The 21,676-nt window shown below is 35.6% G+C and overlaps 1 protein-coding gene across 16 annotated transcripts in view; it reads left to right on the forward strand.

Annotated features, from left to right (window-relative positions):
* The window catches only part of LOC149775629 (uncharacterized), a 194,377-nt gene that overhangs the window by 51,250 nt on the left and 121,451 nt on the right, over positions 1 to 21,676 (forward strand). Inside the window, exon 4 of one of the 16 annotated variants that reach the window (XM_089944312.1) lies at positions 15,047 to 16,259. The exons of 13 other annotated variants lie outside the window; for them this stretch is intronic. In XM_089944312.1, the coding sequence (XP_089800438.1) occupies positions 15,047 to 15,972 (926 nt within the window). In that variant the 3' untranslated portion in view covers positions 15,973 to 16,259. 2 more of the 16 variants (XM_089944313.1, XM_089944308.1) reach the window with 2 other exon arrangements.

A 21,676-nucleotide genomic window follows, 5' to 3' on the forward strand; every position in this document is an offset into this window, starting at 1 on the left:
TGTGTATCAAAACGGCAAAATTTCAGATGCTTAATCACATCATTGAATTGTTTTACCCGTTTTCATATATGATCATAAACTACTTGGTATATGCAGAAAGAAGCAAACATCATCAGAAATTGTAGCAACCACCTTGTCATTACCAGTATCATCAGTAAAATCATTAAACAAAGTTGTAATTTGCTTTGTGATCAGAGTTCTTTTAATTCTACCCAGGCTTTAATTTTTGTGTGGGCAAGACATAATTTTTTTTGTGAAGCTTTAATTTTCCCTCATAATCATAATCTTGAATGAATGTGCATATAATTTTCCACTATAGTGTCTTCTGTGATATGTAGGGTATTGTTCTCTCCTTTCATTCCAGACAACCAGGCTGCCTTGTAGTGGTCTGAGAACAGCAAATGAAAACAGAACAGGTGAACAGGCATCCTTAATAGCAAGCGAGAGAAATAATCAGAATAGAAATGAAAACAGTGATGAGGATGAAGCTGCATTATTTTTTAAATCAGTTCAGCTTGATGACAAAATGGAGTTAGAAAATGAGAATCTAGTTGGTGTCACTGAACATCAGGATCCTGCTTTTCACATGACGGATGCATCAGCACCATTATATTTGGATAAAAGCATTAGAAAATTAGGACCAAAATTGAATTCAGTCAACAGACGTCAGGCTCGAATGGAGTCATCGTTGCAGCGTCTTGAGGCAAAGTGCGACTTGATTATCCATTCAGTTGCTCAGCTAGTTACCAAGTCGCAGCTAGAAACCCATAGTATACAACAAGCACAGCAGTTAAATCAGACAGTTTCCAGTCCAGGCCTTTCCACTGATGCCCATTGTTTTGACTCTGTTTTCCAACAGGTCTCCGATTATAATTCCATAAAATGTCAGCCATTTGGAACATGCCTTGAAGATCCTTTTCATGATGTCCCTTTAGAGTACAAGATGTCAATGAGAGTCCTTGAAAAACTTAAATCTCAATCATCAGGACCAGGAAACTTTGCTGTCAAAATTTCTGAAAGGTTATTCCCAGAACTTTTTACAGCCGAGAATCTGAGGCTAAAGTATTCATACTTTGGAGGTGGAGTATTGAACAAACAGGAGTTGGATCCCCAGAGGAAGGAAATTCTTCAGAGATATGTTCTGTCGTTTTACCCTGAGTATCAAAATCCAGATTTGTGGAAAGGTCAAATTGTGGCTAAGGTTAATGAGAACCTTAGAAGACCTGTCCAGAGGAAGAGGGTTAAAATTCCAGATAAGGAATGGTAGACTGCTTGAAACTTGCCAACTCGTATGCATGCTGAAGAATGGTAGGCTACTGCACACTTGTAAAATTGTTTGCATACTGAGGAATGGTAGACTACTGCACACATGTAAACTTGTATGCATGCGAAGGAATGGTCGACCATGGCAAACTTTAGTTTGTATTCATACTGAGGAATGGTAGACTACCACATATTTGCCAGCTTGTATTCATTCTGAGGAATGGTAGACTACCACAGACTTCCCAACTTGTATTCATACTGAGGAATGGTGGACTACCACATATTTGCCAGCTTGTATTCATTCTGAGGAATGGTAGACTACCACAGACTTCCCAGCTTGTATTCATACTGAGGAATGGTAGACTACCACATATTTGCCAGCTTGTATTCATTCTGAGGAATGGTAGACTACCACAGACTTCCCAACTTGTATTCATTCTGAGGAATGGTAAACTACCACAGACTTCCCAACCTGTATTCATACTGAGGAATGGTAGACAGCCACGAACCTGCCAGCTTGTATTCATACTAATGAATGGTAGACTATCACAGTACACATGCTTAGGAGAAGAGAAAAAAGAAAATAACAGCACAGCTGTAAATAGCTAACGTTTAAATGACATTTTGAGTTGAGCTAAAGAAAGTAGAAATAGGGAAAATTGCATACATTATTAAAGAAGTTTTAATTAAGAACATGGTCAGTTGGTTTCATTATTTAGATGGTTATATTGTGGGAACTATGTACAATCATATGAGTTTAAACATTTCACTGGTTTCAGTATATAGATAAGCTTGAAAACTTTGCACATTCTTTATACTGACCTTATTCCACAGCAGTTTTCATGGAATTTGATGTTTTCTTTTATATATGACATATAGACAAGTTTTTCCCTGATGACTATTCTTACCGAATATAAATCAAAGACATTTTACATTGCTGAAAATGACAACAGTGAATTTATTTTTGTAAAGGTGGAGGTCTAGTGTCCATTTGAGAACAATATAATTAGACCACTTATATTGCATAACAAATATGTGATAAACAACTTTTGGAAATAAAATTTTAAAATGTCCCTATTGTCAGCATGGTGGCAACAGTTGCATATTATGAAAATGGCAGTACATTTTATTAGTTAAAGTCACATTCAGTAGCAGAGGCTTTTCCACTGAATATTGAAAACCTGACTCCTGTGATTTACAGTCAACAATTGTAGTTGGTCAAAGACTTTTGAAAAGCTAATTATCCAATGATAGCATCTCATTGTGCCATTGCAAAATTTGAGTTAAGTAATTGTTTGATTCTGGCACAGTATCTAACAATCTGGCTTATTCATAATTAGTAGGAGCTGAATGATATTAATGAAGGCTACATATTTCATTAAGCTCATGGTAAAGTGTCCTTGTGATATCCAAGCACTTGCTTTTATTGAAATGGGAGAAATTTACTCATTAAATTGAGCTTGACTAACATATCTGTCATTCTGGAGAAACACTCTGATGCATCTTCAACTTAGAGCACTTGTTTTCATGACTAAATCTTGCCTTTAAAAAACAATGTATCTTAAATTGTATAAAATGCAGGGCTTTCAGTGGCCCTTAAAATCTTGCAGCCAGTGCCCCCCAAATGAGTTCCCAATGTTTTTGTGGCCATATTTGAGAGTTAATGAGTTAAATTTATCTCCAGGAATTGCCTCAGTGTATTGGGAAATTAGCAGTATTTTTTAATCTATAGGAAGATTGTTAATTCTGTTCTCTTTGCCATTGATATCAGAATTAAAAACATGAGACAGTTTGACAAAAGCACAAGCTGAATTTTTGCTCTTTACACTTTGAAGAGCTAGAGAGCAAGTCACATTTGTTCTTCCTCATATTATGCTGATCACAGTTTGAAAAAAAAAATCATAACAATACATTTGAGATATACGTTTATACATGGAGTTTTAAAGAACAAAATTGGATTGTGTTTTAGTGCGGCTATCTTACATCCAATCTTAAGGCTTATTCGTAGATAATAGGTCCATTTCTAGTTATGTTGATACATGTTTTTTATCACTTGATCATTCTGAATAGTTTACTTTTCTCTGTCAAAATGTTAATGTTTATATAGTTCTGTGCGTGTCATTCTTAGAGTGTATGTATGTGTGTTTTCCTCTTTGAAACGTGAAAACGTTGCTTTATAGCAGCAATAACTTTCCTGTCAGTATTGCATAGCTTTTACTTTTTCACATTGCCAGACCTATTCCATTTGATGTGGATGAATCCTCCCACAGAGGGGAGATTTCTCAGTAGGACACAGTCCACTCATGTACCTCACATGCACATGTGCAGAACAGTTGTCTTTTTCAAGGATGCCATGCTAATGGATTTGTGGCCAAATGTCTTATATTGCTAGAGCACCACCACTTTGTGGTCGTCTGTCAACAGGTATTATTTCCGTGTTATATGTATCTTCTCCATATACCGTTTACCTGCTAGAGACACCAACTTCCTCTCAGAATTTGATGTTTAAAGGGACTTCTCAGGTAACCATGCTATATCCTTCCCTTTAGGGTTAAGGTACATATATATTCATTATCATTTACACTGATTATGGGTAGGTCTTTTATGTCAAGAAAGTAATGCAGAGGCTGTGTTATAAAGCGATTACATATTTCTTGGTTTTAATTAATTGTTTAAACATCAAATGTGGCATTTGTTTACCTTTGTATATTGACAATTGTTTTCATGGCTTTCATTTCATTGTTATTTTAGTGTGTGCTTGCAAGCGCTCTCAAGAAAGATATAACAATGAAATGTCTACTGGCATAGTGTATTGTGCCCTCATGAATAGCTGGTGGGGCAACATTTCACCTTGAGGAGTGATGATGACAAACTAGGCTGTGAAATATCTGTCTGGTGATTGGTCTTTGACTGGTAAATGCATCTCACAGGTCAATGTCTGGTCATCAGTCACTGGGCAGTTTGTCAGAATGATCAGTGTTAGGTCAGTGGTCACCTCACACCTGTTGCCAACTTTACACCAATCATTATTCAGAGGTCTCATCGTATGGGGATAGAGATTGCACCAAGTTCCCACCTCTCCTCAACTATAACATCACACACATGACAGGATTGGAACCCTACCCAGCATGTCCAGAATATGGAAGTGGATCAGGCTGGTATCCCCCCCCTTTCCTATTATTCCATTGAATCCTTATGGGATGTAGGGTCCTCCACAAATGCCATTTTTGATCATCTGTATCATTATAAATATTTATAATACTTGTGCTATTCATTTGCATTCCCGTTTTGTTTCTTGTGAATGTTGCATTTTGGGAAATGTGAACAGTGCTATGTATATGACATGTTTTCAACTCTTTTCTTTTAGAGGTATTAAGCGTCATTATTGTTATTGTTACTCACATAAGTGCTTATACAAGATTGATCTGACCAGTTCTTATACTGCTTTAGCCATTGACTGCAGAACTTAACACTTATTGCGCAGCTATTGAGGTACCCTAAGACACTTCAGTCTATTTATGGTAAAAACATCATTAGTGGGCCAAAATAAGTTTTTTTTTTATTTTAAGGCATCATTTTAATTGTATTTATAATGATGTTTTCAGATGCATTTGTAGTTGTGCAGTGATAAAACAAGAGACACAGGCTAATAACTCTTTGAGAAAATGTTCAGCATGGCTTACTTCTAATTTTATGACTCATATTGTTGAAAATTGAGAGAATTACACTTCACTATTTATTAGATCACTGACACTGATATAATGAATAACATATTTAAATCTTTATTACCCACCAGTAAGACGTTTCAATAATATGTTGTTACCATTTATTAACATAGAAATCCATTCATGTAAAAGTCTTACCTGTGAAATGCTCTTTAACATTTCCAAGGTGGTAACTCATAATAATAAAACCTACATCCAGTCTTGTATCATTCACAGTTAGTTTCGTACAATAATAATGTATTTAAGAAAATGACCTGGGACAAAACAAATACCTATTCAAGTGTTTAAAAAAAATGTATTTAGTCATATTGGAATGTGCTTTTTTTATGTTGCTGTTAGTCATATGAAAGTTTTGGTACCCGACTGCACAAACTTAGATCGTTACATTGGTTCTGTATTAATGACTTACCTGCTACTAAAATAACACTACTGCTTTAATTGTCTGGAAAAATTACAATCAAGATTCATACTGTGATATTTGTTTTATTTAATGACAATCTCTGTGATCTGTTTGAGTTGTATTTATGCAGATCTTCATAAGTGGTACTGTTGATGATGGTAGATCAAATCATGGCAGATCTTTTTGTTTTACATGTTTTGATTTTCAATATGCATGCAGTGTCAGCCTTCTTATATTAAAATAGCACTTTGATTGTGTAACAGACTTTATATGTCCTATCAACTTTTAGTAAGTACTGTTCCATCAATACATGAATGAACTTTGTATGTACATGTACTTTACATTATTATTATTATGAAGCCTATCTGCAAAATTAATTTCATACTGAAGTTCTGCAATCAAATAATAAATTTTACTTATACAATACTTATTCACACAGTTCAGCAACAGTTCAGTGACAAATAATAACAAATACTTGGCTGAATCATCTATAATTACTATCTGGTAAAGTGACAAGTAATTGTTTTTGTCCCTAGTACTTTGAAGATAACATTACTATGACTATAAAGCACAAGTGCATACACTCACTTGTAATTCCAGTCCAACTGCAAACTGCACAGGCCCTGATCTGGTGGTGCATTATGCGATAGCAGCTCAGGGTATATGTTGCTTCCAGTTGGACATATAAGTGAATATGAACAGCATGTTAATTCCCCTTTCATTCAACATGTTTAACAGAATTGAAGAGAAATGAAAATATAAATATTTGTAGAGAAACGTTGTTTTTGCTCTTCTGCTTTTAATTTTGAGCCATTCTTATAAGCCTTTGTTGTCCAAAGATTTAACCAGTTTAATTTTCAGCACTCATTCATGCATGCCTTATTGTCAAAAGATTTAACAATATTGATTTTCGGCACTATCAGTGCAAGTTGTCATCATTCAAAATACCTCAAAAGTTTGATTTTCTGATCTCATCTGTCCAAGCCTTTGTTGCTCGTTATCAGTTGTTGATGTTGTTATAGGGCGTAATGCCATTTTTCAGCACAAGAGAGGCCATACATGGCGGCCAGTATAAATGGTGGATGAAGAACCTGGGAAAATCCCGGAAAGAACCACCGACCCACGAGAAACTACTGGCAAGCTTTCTCACGTACACTCATTGGCTAAGCCCGAGACTCGAACCCAGGGTGAGCGCTTTAGACCACTCTGCCACTCGGGGCCTCCGCATTGTCTAAGAATAGAGTGCAGATGGTCTTTCAAGTAGACTGTAGTTGTGCTCCAGAACCTTGCCCCATATAATGGCTGTATGGACATCCATCTATCATGTGTTGGCTGTTTTTCATTTCAGCTCATTTCATTCACTCTTATGGGGAGGCATCTGTGTTCTATGAACAAATATATTTCTAGCTTCTATAAATTTTGTAAGGAGTACAATACAAATTATGAAAACTTGTCCAGGACAAGTGTCTAAAGATAATTTGTTTGTCCTGCCTACCTTTTTACTTGCTCTAATATTTCAGTCACTTGATGAGATGTATACCCATTAATCCAGAGAAAGAACAAAAGCAATAATGTCCGACATATTTTTTTTATGAAGGGGCTGCATTTTTCAGCTTAGTCCTTGTCAGTGTATCTTGTATACACTATTTCTTGCTCTGATATGGTAGCACTAGTACTTCCATCAGCAACATTGGAATGGAATTTACATGAATTCAGATTTTCCCCATACATTTTTCTTAAGACTCGATCAGTTGACAGAACAAAGTCTCAAGCTCTGAATTTTTGGTTTTAATTAACATCAAGTTCAACATAGTTCTTATCCTGTGGGTTAATACACTTTCATAGAAAAGTTCCCTCAGACTCAGTGGAAGCCCTACGTTTTTGTCCCTCTACTTTCATGTGAATTTTCCTTCTTCGAATCGTTCTTATTACCTTCGTTAGAAAATTAATTTAGATAGTGGCTCATTTTATCCTCTTAGTAATGATCACTTCACTTGAGAATTGCTTCTAAAGTGGTCACAACATGATTCTTTTAATTTAAATATAAACAGACAAGCTCCACATTTAGCATAGTCATTTCGCCTCTGTTGCACATAAAAAATATAAAAAATAATCATCTGAATAATTATAAAAAAATTTAAGAATCATTGCTGTCATTTAATCGGTTCATAAAGGTAAATGACACTGATGTTAGTAATGTGACTTTCATTAATTGCATTGAGTCACTATTGACATCAAAGGGTGATCATCTCTGGAGTAAATGGGTTGAGTAAACGCAATATAACTAGGTCATTTAAAACAGTTGATGAATCACACCAGATTTGTTTTGTTTGATATGTTTGATTGCCGATTATTTTAGATGTTTAGCCCAATAGATTGTCGAGCGGTAATAGAACATGCACACATACAACAGTTATAAATAATGTAGGTTTGATAATGTATAAATGGAGGTTGGTTCATGCATTCATTAGGCCCAAACTTGTTTGTTTGAACTATACTGATCTGCCACCAATATTATCACCAAGGTTACTAATATAAATCTTTAAACAGTTTCTCAAAACTGCTCAACACATTTAAACAGTTTTGACAGAAACCATCCTGGCATGTGGGTCTTTCAGTTTTATTCAGATGATGCCAGTCCAATATAAAATAAGGCAACTGCTACTGCCTTCTGAAAAGAGACTCATTAGGACAAGTTAAAAAAAGCTACTGAACACGTTTGACCAGAATTTTACAAAAAAGTATCCTGACATGAAGATCTTCATATTTATTTGTGATGCCAATCCACCATTAAATATGACTACTGTTAATAAAATACAAATACATAAAAATGACCGCTCAACACAGTGAGACCAAATTGGATGAAATTTAAAGCATCCTGTGATGAAGGTCATCCATATTGGTTTAAATGATGCAAATCCACCATTAAATTTGACCACAATTACTAATATAGAAAAAGCTGAAACTAATTTGTATTGAAAAAATGCTGAATAGAACTTCACCAGTTCTGATGTCAGATGATGATGAGCATTCACAGCATAGACGATTTAAATAATGTATTTTTTTATATACATATAATGCCCATCCGCCATCAAATATGGCTGCTATAACTAACAATATAAAAACCTCAGAGCAGCAGTTTCTCAAACATCAATCAAAAACATTAGATCAAACTTTACAGAAAGTAATGTGGCATAAATGGTTTTCTAATGTATAAAAAATGATAATAATTCGCCAGCAAATATGGCTACCTTCACTAACAATCAAGATGACTTGAAATGACTTTATCCAAATTTTGACTGAACGCATCCTGGCATAAAGGATTTTTCAACTGATACAAATGATACCAGACCACTATCACATAAACCTGCTATTACTATAAATGGACAAAGCTTTAAAGCAAACACTGCTTATTAGAAATTTACATATTTTCATAGAACGGATGATAGTAATAAGGGCATTCCGATTTGTGTAAATTATGCCTGTTCAAAATAAAATAGGGCTACCATTACTAACGATGCAAAATAATGCCATGCTACATGAGAAAGTTTAAATGACTTCATAAACTCATCAAAATTTGACTGAATATACCAGAAGACATTCTGGCATAAATGCTTTTAATAAATAGAAAAGTAGCATATTTAATTGTATGCACTGAAAAGATTTTGCTTCAGTTAACATATTTCTTGTACGAACGACGTCCAAATTTATAAATATCTTTGCACAATATTATAGCTAAAATCTTGGCTACATTTGTAATTATTCAGTATTTTAAAGATTTAATTTTTTTTTTTAAATATGGATTGAAAGTTGGTAATGGCCTTATTAAAGTACCTCAAACTTGTGTTTATATGCAGTCACATGTATGATGCATTGGTTTAAGGCATTTCATGTATTTAATGTCATTGCTCAGAGCATATTCTAAATCTGTATTTTGTGCTGGTTATTTATTTGCTAAGAACAAAGAAACCCATCACCTTCAAAAAGAAAACAAATATAATTTTGATGGATATTCCACACTAATCAGTCGGATGGACTTGAAACCGCTCTACAACTCCTTTTCCTGATTGGTTAGTGATTTTCAAGTTATGAATTCAGGAGTAGGCCCCCAGCGTGTTAGAACAGAATTGGGCATCCATGGCAACTAAAGAATTAACTCCCTTTGCAGGGTACCGGGTGGCCGAATGGTCTAAAGCGCTCTACATTACCGATCACTACCATCTCACCTTTGTCAACGTGGGTTCGAGTATCGGGCTTGGCCAATGTGGATATGTGAGAAACCTTGCCAGTAGTTTACTGTGTGTTGGTGGTTCTCACTGGGGTTTTACCCGGATTCTTGCTCCACTAATTATACCTGCCGCCCTGTATGGCCTATCGTGCGCTGAAAAATGGCATTCAGTCCAAAACGACAACTCCCTTTTTAATGCTAATTAACTATGTAAACTTTGAGGGTGGTACTTTGAACAGTTTCTGTGTTGTTAATTAGGGCCAACTTTCCAGAAGCGGGGGAAAATCCAGTGGACAATGCTGGTTGAATAAATGATATGATACATAGATAAATCATTCCAACATTGAAGGACTATGTAGTAACTGTTTGCTTGTGCGACACGGACTTATCATTTCCAGTTTCAATATTTATTCTGTAGCTGGCATGTATCAACTGCCCAGGGTAGTGATATGACTTTCTTTTTGTTTTTGTGTACACCATTGATAAAACAATTAAACGTGGCAGTGGCTGGGATATAGTTTTTTAAACATAGAAGTTTGTATTCTTACTCGTATATTGGAGATTTTGTGTGTAAAACTTTGATGAATTTTTTTGCCACAATTATCTGTACAAACTCCATGCAGAATAAAAAGAGAAGAATAAGAAAGTTCTAACACTGTTGTTGCCTTTGCTTAAATCTACAAATTTACTTCAGTCAAGGAAAGCAAGCATAAGTTGGTTGGGTAATAACCATCTTTAGGAAGCATTATTTTTTTCTACAAGGGAATGGTTCTGTTTTTTATGGTATTTAATATTTTTCTAGATGTTTGGCGGCAGAAAGCTACACATTTTAATATCATGTGTTGATAGTTTACTGAAATCATTAAAAAAAAATTAAAAGCAAAAAAAAAAAAGATTAAAAAAAAACACCTGCCCAGCTTACCGTCTAAACTTATTGTTTTCAGTGGACAGGACAGAGAGAAAAGTCAAAGGTGACACTTTCGAGTCCAGATTTCATCAGTTCTGCAGAGAAAAATGTCCGCCACCTAGAAACGTGGAAGCATCTGATTATGATTATATTGTTATAAAGGGGAAGTCATCAAGGAAGCAATTAGACTTGCTGAACTTTAACCAGATCAAGGACTCGTTAGATTTTAGTCAGGTGGATTGGGGTTATTTTTGTTCTTCCCAGAAGTCTTGGTCACTTAAAGAAAAGGTTGAATATCTTTGCAATATTGTTCACAGCAGGTTTGAAAAACCTCTAATTAGAATTCAGGCATCTTTTCATTTGGGTTATTACATGTGCAAATATGAAGAGTTGGACCGATTAGAATGTTTCAGTGTCATGCAGAAGTACAAGAGTTTGACTCATTCACGAAAATATAAACAGCTTTTTCTTGACCTTGGATGCTTTCGTACTCTTGCGCATTGTACTCTTACTTTTCACTGTATTGCCAATCAAATTGCTCATGTTCGTGATCTCATCAAAAGCCAAAGCCAGGAGGAAATACGGTTCTTGATGTTCCCACCAAACAGAGATCCATATCAGTTCCTGAAGGCCTATGAAGAGTGGTACAGCCTGAAGGAGAGTGCTGTCTACCAGTTAGGTCTTCCAGACAATCGTTGTAGTTCCACTGTTATTGAGCAAAATACGCACAAAATATTCATGGATGTAACAAAAGATGGCATGTGGGTGATAGAACATTTTCTGAACAATTCTGCAGAGGAAGACAAATATTTACTAATGTATGATAAAGGGAGTTCCGGTAACTGTTATGTGGTCCATAGGAACAAATTAGGCAAATTTTCTCTGGAGAATGAGAAATTGCAGTGTCTTAAAAAGATGGAACCAGAGGCTAAGGTGCATTTACTTACAATCAAATAGCCAAATTTATATGATTTGTTGGGAAATGTACATTAAAACATTGTGTAGGTCACCAGTGTGGTTAAGTATTTTTCATCAGAGAAGTGGTTATTAAAAAGAGATGTATAGATTAGACAAGTAATAATATTCACCTTAATGGAACAGATGGAATATTCTCCTTCATGAAACAGATGCTTACATTATGCAAAGACGCCAGCCACTATGATTTTGGAGGAATTCCTGTAGTTAAGCCCAATTTTTCCTATTGCAATAACTTCTGTCAAATTACGAGTTTCTGGTCAGAAAATTTGTACGTAGGCAAACAGAAATATTAAGACCGATGCATCTAGATTTTTTAAATGTCAATTTGCCAGTTGCTATGTGCAAATATGAGCACTTGTATCACAAATGCAGCTGTAGACCGACCATTGATAAATCACATGAACATAGAGCTTTTATTTACTTGCGTTACTTTGAGATAGTTGTTGAAAGGACACTGGCCAGTAATAATTACATCTCCACAACATAAAATGTGTGCCTCAAGGTTAAAACAATATGAAAGGCATCATAACTACTTGAATATAATATCTGTGCAGCCATTTTCTGACAGCCTTTAGCGTGTTACATACAGGGAAAGCGGGAAGAATGTTTCAGCCCAGAATGTGCCCTGAATCAGTCATGTACTTGAAATAAATTTGATTAAAACAAGATAATAATCCTATTTTATCCTTCAGTTACGATTTATATTTTTCGCATTGGTACGGGATGGCGTCGCAGAAAACATGTCTTCGATGTGTGTAGACATGTACAGAAACAAAGATAAAGACTCCATTTGAACCCTAATTACATTTAATTAACCTGCTAGTAGCTTCTCATGGGTCGGTGGTTCTTTCTATGCTTTTCCCGGGTTCTTCCTCCACCATTTATCCTATCTTGTGCTGAAAAATGGCGTTGAACTCTACAACAACAAAATAATTTAATTCACCACATACTATATATAGTCGCCTGTAAGTGGAGCCAGTGGAAACAACATAGGCCCTGATCTGCTGTTGTATAATGTGCTTGCAGATCATGGTCTGTGCAGTTTGTTCTACTGATTACTCCTAGCAAACTTTTAAGAGCCAGATCTACCTGAGCATTATGCAGGGAAGATTTTAACGATTGCTGATCAACAGAGGGTTAAACTGTGGATTAATGAGTAGTAACATGACGGTTCTCCTGGAAAATAAAATTAAAATCGTGGAACTGATACATGTGTAGCTGCGTTTTGTGGTTGATGGACATGTGCCATATAAACAAAAGTAGACAAGTAATGTGTTCTTTATTCATTACTTGGAATGTACAGGTTTTTTAAAATAAATAATGCTTGTTTTACTTCCTGGTAGCACATTGTCCTAGGTACTACTGGTAACGTCTTCAGTACCGCGGCCTGGCCCGGGGTGTGTGTGTGTGGGGTGTGTGTGTGTGTGTGTGTGTGTGTGTGGCATATTTGACTACCCTTGTTTGTTTTCTGACAAAAAAATTAAAGAATCAGTAAGTCTTCGGACGACAAAAAGAGTAATCATTTTGTCTGTCTGAAAATGTGCCGAAAATACAGTATCATGAATTGAGTTAACACGTGTACTTTACTCTCAAGGTCAAACAAAAGATGGGAACGAACTTCTGAGATTGTCATAAAATTATAAAATTCTTTGATTAAGAATTGTAACACGAATATTACATCCTATACATGGTTATATTCAAGTTATTTTCAGTAAAATCTGTCTTCTTTTGGTGAACAGAAGTTTAAGAAGCAGATTTAAAGACAGTGAATAGAAGAAGAAGAAAAAAAGAATAATCTGTTTTTAGTCAACTCGTTGTAGCTCTACTTAGATATAATGGAAAAAATGTTTTCTTTTCTGCTTTGTCAATGTATGTATGTATGTATTGATGTGGTTTAGCAAAATGTCAGCACAATAATGGCTATATAGTGCTGATTAATTAAAACTAATTTTGAAAGTTAAATGTCAAGCTGAAAAGTTGCAGAATACTAACTTCGTTTGAAAGGGACCACCATTTTATTGTCCACATCAATTTAATATGAATTTGTTTGCTTGCATGGTAGTTGATATGTATTGTGGCTGCTCAAAACTTACACAGTCTTTGTAGAACTTAGCTATGTAAATGTTCATTACATTCAGATTATTAATCATCTTAGTGCGTTATTGTATATGGCATGACTTGTGTAATACATTGAAAACAGCCTAAACCATTGTATGGTGAAGTGGTTTATACCGAGGTTTGTACAGGACACTCTGGCTCTAACTACTTGTTCAAGATCTTGCATTTCTTTGTAAACACGGAGGAAAATGTGAATTGTTGCAGTTATTGATTTCCTCCATTGTTTGCAACGACTGAAGCTTTTACATTTCACAATTCAGGGCCTGACAGTTTGGTTTATGACTCAATCGTTCGGGGCCTGTAGGATTCGACATTGCCCTGGTCTGCAGAATCCAAGAATTAGTCACACAAAACTAATTCTGAAATAAAACATTAGGTGAATCCAAGCTGTAGATGCTAGGTGTAAGTTGGGGTTGCCGAAAGACAAATATATGACTGATAAAAATCAAGCTTTCACTGGTGCTCCGTATTTTGCATGATAAATTTGCTGATTTCCAGAAACCTTTTACAATAACATTATAAATGGTCAAACAGATTTTGCATGCATCAGCGAACTTTTGTGACTCTTTTCTGATGCGTTAAGGATTAAACAGCACATTTTATTCAATTTAAGGGAATAACAGAAATATTAAAAAGTCAAACTGGCCGGTGCTGGTAATATACAAAAAGTGCTCTCTAAGCCCGTGGTAAATTATCTTCACAATCGATATTTGGCAAGCAATTATGATACTGAACGCATCCATTAACTGTTCTTTGTCCGAGGTTTTATTTATAGATTTTGTGATGTCAGACAGGAATTAAGCTGTAGAGGGTGTAATTTGTTTGAACTTGTGGGGTTTTTTTATTGTTATTTTTTTATTTTTTTTAAATATTTTTTTTATGCCATGTTTGTTTATAGTAAGCAACGCGTGTCTACCTTGATTTTTCATAAGTATCAGGGTCCAATAACATTCTCCGTAGTATTAAGTGAGGGCACAAGATAACGAAGTAAGCTCCAGTTTTAGTTAACATTTCGGGGTAGGTTCGAGTACTGGTATCTGTGTGAGGCAGTGGCAGCTCTCAGATACTGTTAGCGTTCAACCTAGTTTTGGATTGTTCTGAGGTGATTGCTATGAGTGACGATCACAATCGAAAATTATTTCCAACGGGTCACGTTATTATAGTTGGATGTGAATAGCTTGTAGATGGCTACCTATGTGGCCTTCACAAGGTTGATGAAGTCCTTGGTGTTCGGATACAATCCCTTAGTAGTATTTCAGTTTTGTAGAAGTACATACATGTAATTAAACAGTAAAGTTTAGCGAAAAAGTAGTGTCTCGGTGGTATATTATGGCAGTTTTCTCAAATGGTCAGTATGGTTATACATTTTTTTTTTTTTTACCGCTTACTGGTAACTGCTTGATCTTTTTATGACTCCTTGTTTTCAGAGGGCAAGATGTGGAGAAAAGCCCCAGGTGACACTTTAGCTAGCGAGTCCAGGTATCATCAGTTCTACATGGGAAATAAAGAGCCATCTAGAAATCGGGGTTTGTTATTCAGTTTGCCACCTCCAAAAACGAATAAATCATCAAGGAGTCATCCAGACTTTTTAAGTTTTGACCAAATCAAGAATTCATTAAGCTTCACTCAGGTAGATTGGAGTTATTTTTACAGCGCTCAAAAGTCCTGGTCCATTAAAGAAAAATTTGAATATCTGTATAGTATCATTGATAGGAAGTTTGAAAAGCCTTTAATAAGGATTCAGGCTTCATTTCATTTGGGTTACTACGTGTGCAGATATGAAGAACTGGATAGAGTCGAATGCTTCAGTGTCATAAGGAAACATATGAGTTTGCGCCATGCAAGGAACTACAGACTGCTTTACCGTGAACTGGGGTGTTACCGAACCCTTGCTCACTGCACAGTGCCTACGAGACACATTATCATGCGTGTTAAACATGTTCGTGATCTCATCCAGGGTCAAAGTCAGGAGGAGATAGAGTTCTTAACGTTTCCACCAAACAGAGATCCATATCAGTTCCTGAAGGCCTATGAAGAGTGGTACAGCTTGATGGAGAGTGCTGTCTACCAGTTAGGTCTTCCAGATAATCACTGTGATTTCAGTGTTATTGAGCAGAATACAGAGAGAATTTATATGGATATCTCAAAAGAGGACATATGGATGATTGAAGACTTTCTGAACAATTCTGCAGAGGAAGACAAATATTTGCTAATGTATAACAAAGGGAGCTCTGGCAACTGCATTGTGCTTCATAGGAACAAATCGGGCAAATTTTCTTTGATGGATGATAGGTTGCAGTGTCTCAAAAATATGGAGCCAGAGGATAAAGTACACTTACTTGTGATTAAATAGGTCGATTAAAGCCAATTTTGAATGATTTTAGGAAATATACATTCCACTTCTGTATAAAACATATTATAGGTCACCATTGTGGTTAAGTGCCTATCAGGACAACTGGTTAAAAGATGATGATCATATGAATAACGTGTTTTATATGTTGGTAGATCCCTCTCTCTAGTCTTCACCCATAGTTAGCATAGTAGTACCCTCGTTCGGATAACATACTGTACAATTGCTGTAATTATAGATCGTTATGAGTGCTAATGATCTTTATGATGATAATAAAGTCTTGTATAACATTGGTGGATCTGTATCCTTTTTTTATAGTTGCATTAGAGTGGTTCTCTGAATTGGGCTTTAAGTGGCCATATCATGTTGTTTTCATGATTTTGGTTTGTTTGGTGTAATTTGACGTCCAAGCTGCTTAAGCGCAGCAGTAATTAACTGCAGTATTTATTTCAGATTTTGCTTGTCACTTGCACGTTGTCACACACAATGGTCTTTACAATGGTCTTCTCATTGTATGACCACTCCACATGTAACGGGAGAAATAGTTAAGACTTTATTAACCATCATGTGAAAAAATCACATTCAACAAATGCTGGTGTCCGTTTCGCTTCGTCTTAAAATGTAAACATATTTATTTACATCCGTCTAATGATCTTTTGAGACTCATTTTTGGGGTCATATTTTTCTTGCCCCAAGGATATTATAAATTATCAATAGTTTTCACTTTGCATTTGGTTCATAAATTGATTCAGTTGAAAAATGGTTAGTAAATTGGTATGACTTGGGCTCTTTTGAAATCTAAATTGAAGTTTAACGTGGTCAAATTCATTGATATGTAGCATAAAAATAGATCCTGAAGATTAGGGGTAGAAATACAAACCGATTTACATTTTTCGATATACTGGATAAAAGACCAGGAGAGCTTGTGAGATCGCATGTTGTCAATCATTTGTCCATTAACACAATTTTGTTATCACTACACATCCCATACTACTTGGAGAATTGGAAAGAAACATTATACACACATTTATCCGAAGGTATAGTTGGTTCTAAATTAAAGATGTTGCCCAGACACGTACTATGGCTGTCACATTTTGCAATTTTTGTTATCTCTTCTTTTCCTGAACGGAAAGACGAATCGACTTGGGGTTTCATTAAAAGACTTTTTGTAGAGTCTGGTTGGTCCTAAATGTGCCGATCTGGCATCCAGTACGGCCGCCCCAGCAATCATTTTGAAAATATTGTTATCGCCACCTTTCCTGAATGGGTAGTCGTATTGACGAGGTTTACAACAGACGACATCGTCTAGTTGATTCTAGATGAAAATGGTTCCTGGTGAACACATATATAATGTTTAGTACCTTTTATGAAATCTAGTTCTAAGTGAAAATTGTGTCGATCTGACATGCCATTTTGCAAATCTTGGTATTGCTACTTCTCTTGAACGTAGTCATATTAGGATGAAGTTTTCACCAGAATTATAGCCCCTGATTGGTCCTAAATATACATTTAAAAAAATGTTCGAATCTTCTATCCAATACAGCCATTATAGCGACCATCGTGAAAATTCTATCATTTTATCAACATTCGGTTTTCAGCAGAAGACTTTCTATGATATCTGGTTGGTTCTAGATCAAAATAGTGTTGATATGACATCCAGTATGGCCACCTTGGCAGTCATTTTGAAATGTTTTATAATTATTACTCGACCTAAATGTAATGCCATGTTTGTATGGGTATTTCGCCAGAAGACTTATTACGATATCTAATTGTTCCTGAATGAAAAGGTTACCGATCTGGCTTCAAATATGGCTGCCACAATAAACATCTTGAAAAACATGGAGCCTCATGAAAGACATGGAACCAAGTCTTCTGAAAGGTCTTATTAACATAGAATTTTCAGGAAGTGTTCTAATGGTGTCCGATTTGTCCAAACTAAAAATGATACCTATTTTGCATTTAATGTGGCTGCCACAGTGTTTAATTTTTGAAGAATGTCAGGAGATTTCAGCACTTGTCAGTTAAAAAGAGAAAAGAAATGTCCTTATCTTGAATTCCTGTATTAGTTCATCAGGTTTCGTCGTGATATTAATTAGCTTGGTAGATTACATCCTTCGTTAAATATAATTTTCTTATTCAGTTAATGTGTAAGGCCTGCGATACATTGAAAACGTGAAATCATACAGAGCTGGCGTTATACGTGTGCTTTATTCGCGCCTTTTTGCTTCTGTTCGTTTCTTGTTCACTGTAAAGATGGACCAAGACAACTGATCTTGTACCAATAATCAAGCTAATAATGAAAGTATTGAATAACAGAATACAGCAATTTCATTTACGTTCTTAGTTTTGGGAAAATGTGTTTGTTTTTTTGTTTTTTTTATCGGTACTTTTTGCTACGAGAGATCATTGTTTGTTGGGCCTTTCTTTTTGTGGCAACGATAAAATTAACAAATATTGCTGCCTCTCAAAGAATAGTGTATTCACGGTAGTGTTCTTGTCATACCATATATTTTGTTAAGCTCACTGCCGTGGGAAGTGAGACATAGCATTCCTTTTACCGTAATTGGCGGCACCAGCAGTTTAGGTTTTGGTTGAAGGGCCTCTTTTGCATATATTTCCTAAATCCCATGATATATTTCCATCACACTCGGCGTTAATTTTTATGAAGTTAAGACGATTCTGCAAGCCGAGTGGTCTAAAGCGCTCTCCGTTACGGATCACTGCTATCTCACCTCTGTCTGCGTGGGTTCGAGTCCAAGGCTCGGCTAGCGTGGGTACGTGGGAAAGCCTGCCAGTAGCTTCTCGTGGGTCGGTGGTTCTTCCCTGGGTTTTTCAGGGTTCTTCCTCCACCATTAATACTGGCCGCCATGTATAGCCTATCGTGTGCTGAAAAATGGCGTTAAACACTACAACAACAACAACAACAACGATTCTGCAACATGCTGGGTTGCCACTTTTATCTTTGGGGGAATGGGGTCAAGTTCATAGTGAATTAGTACGATAGTACGACAGATAATTCAGTGACATGCATGCTTTCTTCTTTGATCTTAGGATCATGAGCATTGTCACAGAAAATTTGCAGTAAGATTGTGATTGCAGTTTTTTTTTAAAATATTTTTTTTTAAACTTATATTTCACAACCTCTTGTTCGACTTCTTCATACTTCGGCTGAATCACTATAGAGCTAAGACCATTCACGGCATATACGTTTTTCACACTGTCAGAAAACAGTGTGAATGTTTTGGTTGGTTGTGTATCTGCCCATATTTCATAATCCTGTAAATGGATATTTATACTTGGGATATATCTTTATGTAATTAAGACCTGTGATTTAGTGATGTGGACGCTTGCCCTTTGTGATCCAAGTCATAAGTCACAAAATATTTTATATAAGGTTTTTGTTAACTTATGTTTACTTTCTGATATTTCTATAACCTCGTGTTGGATTTTCTTCATATTTCGGAAGAATCGTTTGGAAACTAAGACGGTCAGCCCTGTAGCATGTCTGTCCATCTGTCCATTATAATATACTCTGCTAACCGCCAAGAGGACTTCACTGAATTAACCTATCGTTACAGCCATCTCTGCATCACAGGTATAATTATTGGTTACCACCCCACATATTCCTGCAAGATTAAACATGCAAAACACAATGACATATTTTCCAGTTGTGACCCATACATGTTGCTCTTCTGTTTGCTGTGAACACTTGTGACGGGTACACATTACATTTAGTAACAGGTACACATTGTAATATTGTTAATTGGAATATTTTGTCCGAAGTCAAGGTATTCACTGATTGATATGAGTAGCTGATAGAAGACATTTTCATTCGATATAACTGTACACCATACAAAAGCTCTTTGAAAATCTGTTGTTTTTTTTCCAGTCATATTTTTCGAAGAAATAGCTAGTAATGTTCTCATTGGGATATGCATGCATGCTTTTCAGACACCATGAAAAATAGCGGCATGCAGAAACCTTACAATAGTCTGTACATGTGCAAGATTGCAGCACTTTTCTCAGTTAGCACTTCAGCCCATTATTTACGTATATATTCATGCACACCCATCCGGATGGGTAGTATTGCATAATCCCCATTTTTTCTTCGAAATATATACACGACGATAATTGTATATAAAATATGATGCGATTTCAGGTAACACAACACATTTTTTTTTTATTAAAATTAAATCTGAATTGACAAGTATAAAATCAAGCTGATAAAAAATGCAGCACTTCATTGACATACATGAAATTTCTATAAAATAAAATTAAAAGCTACTCTCTTACACGAGACATTCCTTTTGCCTGTGGGAGGGGGTCAGTCATTTCAATCCTATGTCAATTATTTCCCAATGCAAAGTCTGTTCACAAACGCACACGTTAGATGGTCAGTGCCAAACTCTGAAGTTTGGTGTCCGTTCGCAGCAGAGGTCTATGGTCCGAATCAACATACACTTTAAGGAACTGTTCTGTGATGTTTTTGAATTGGAATTTAAAATGTGTCATCAATTGTTGATTTTATATTCTTACACAGGACAGACCTGCAATTTCAAAATAATGGATTATCGGTATTATCTGTAGTACTCGATTTTGTATGACTTAGTAGTTGGAAGTAAACAACCAAAAAGTAAGCAGTCAGATTGAAAATATACATTTGTCTTCCAGAAGAGAAAAAAATATATATTTTCAGATCTTCGCACTGATATGCATTGTGTCAGCCCGAGTGAACATCAGACATTTTGATTCCTTGTACTTGCAGATAATGCAGTAATTGAGATTGTACATTAGATTGAATTTCTATGATTTTTAGTACATTAGATTGAATTTCTATGATTTTTAGTTAACATTTCTTCATGTAGAAGAGCTATGGCCCCTGATTGCATGATCTCGTAATGTTGATTTCAACAGCAAAACGTAATTATGGATTTAAGATTTTAACTAAATGTAGCACGTATCTTCTTATACATGACACAAGTCTGCAACTACAGCATTTAGGGTGTTGGTCCCTAATTGCCCATCCTTAAAAAGGGACGTTTGCAGCACACCTTTACACAGGATTGTTTGATTTCAGGTCAGTTTGGTATACGGTTTATAATAATGAGATTTAAGACGAATCCCGATTTCAGCTGTCCGTGTCCTAATATAGAGGAAAAATGGTTCCTAATTTCCCGTCCCTCAAAACTAGTTTCCATAGCATAACTTTACTAATGAATGATGTCAGTTCAGCTTGATGTACGACTTGCAGTCGACAAGGTCCCGATTCAGCAATCTTTATTCCCATGAGATTAGCATATGACATCACGAATTGATAGACTATATCTCTTATTTTTTTTATTCCCCTTGCAATACCAGTAATCATTGAATTTCAAAGGAATTTCTCGTGCCGATTTATGTTACTGAACAGTAATGAATTCGATGATACACGTTTTGACATTATGTATTGTGTTTGGGCAAGTTGTAACTTTGGATAAATAAATGAGTTCATTTTGTGTTTGCAAAGTACATCTGTTCAGGTTCATTAAGAGAACATAGTAGCAGGCACGGTCCTGTGCAAAATGCACACATGACCAATATCTTTGTTTTTTGTCAAACACTAATATATATATATATATATATATATATATATATATATATATATATATATATATATATATATATAATCACCTGTTGCAGATTTAATTGATTTTACCTTTGACTTTAC

Source organism: Sinohyriopsis cumingii, chromosome 19 (assembly GCF_028554795.1).
Source record: "Sinohyriopsis cumingii isolate HCF-2022 chromosome 19, ASM2855479v2, whole genome shotgun sequence".
In the NCBI taxonomy this organism is placed as follows: Eukaryota; Metazoa; Mollusca; class Bivalvia; order Unionida; family Unionidae; genus Sinohyriopsis; species Sinohyriopsis cumingii.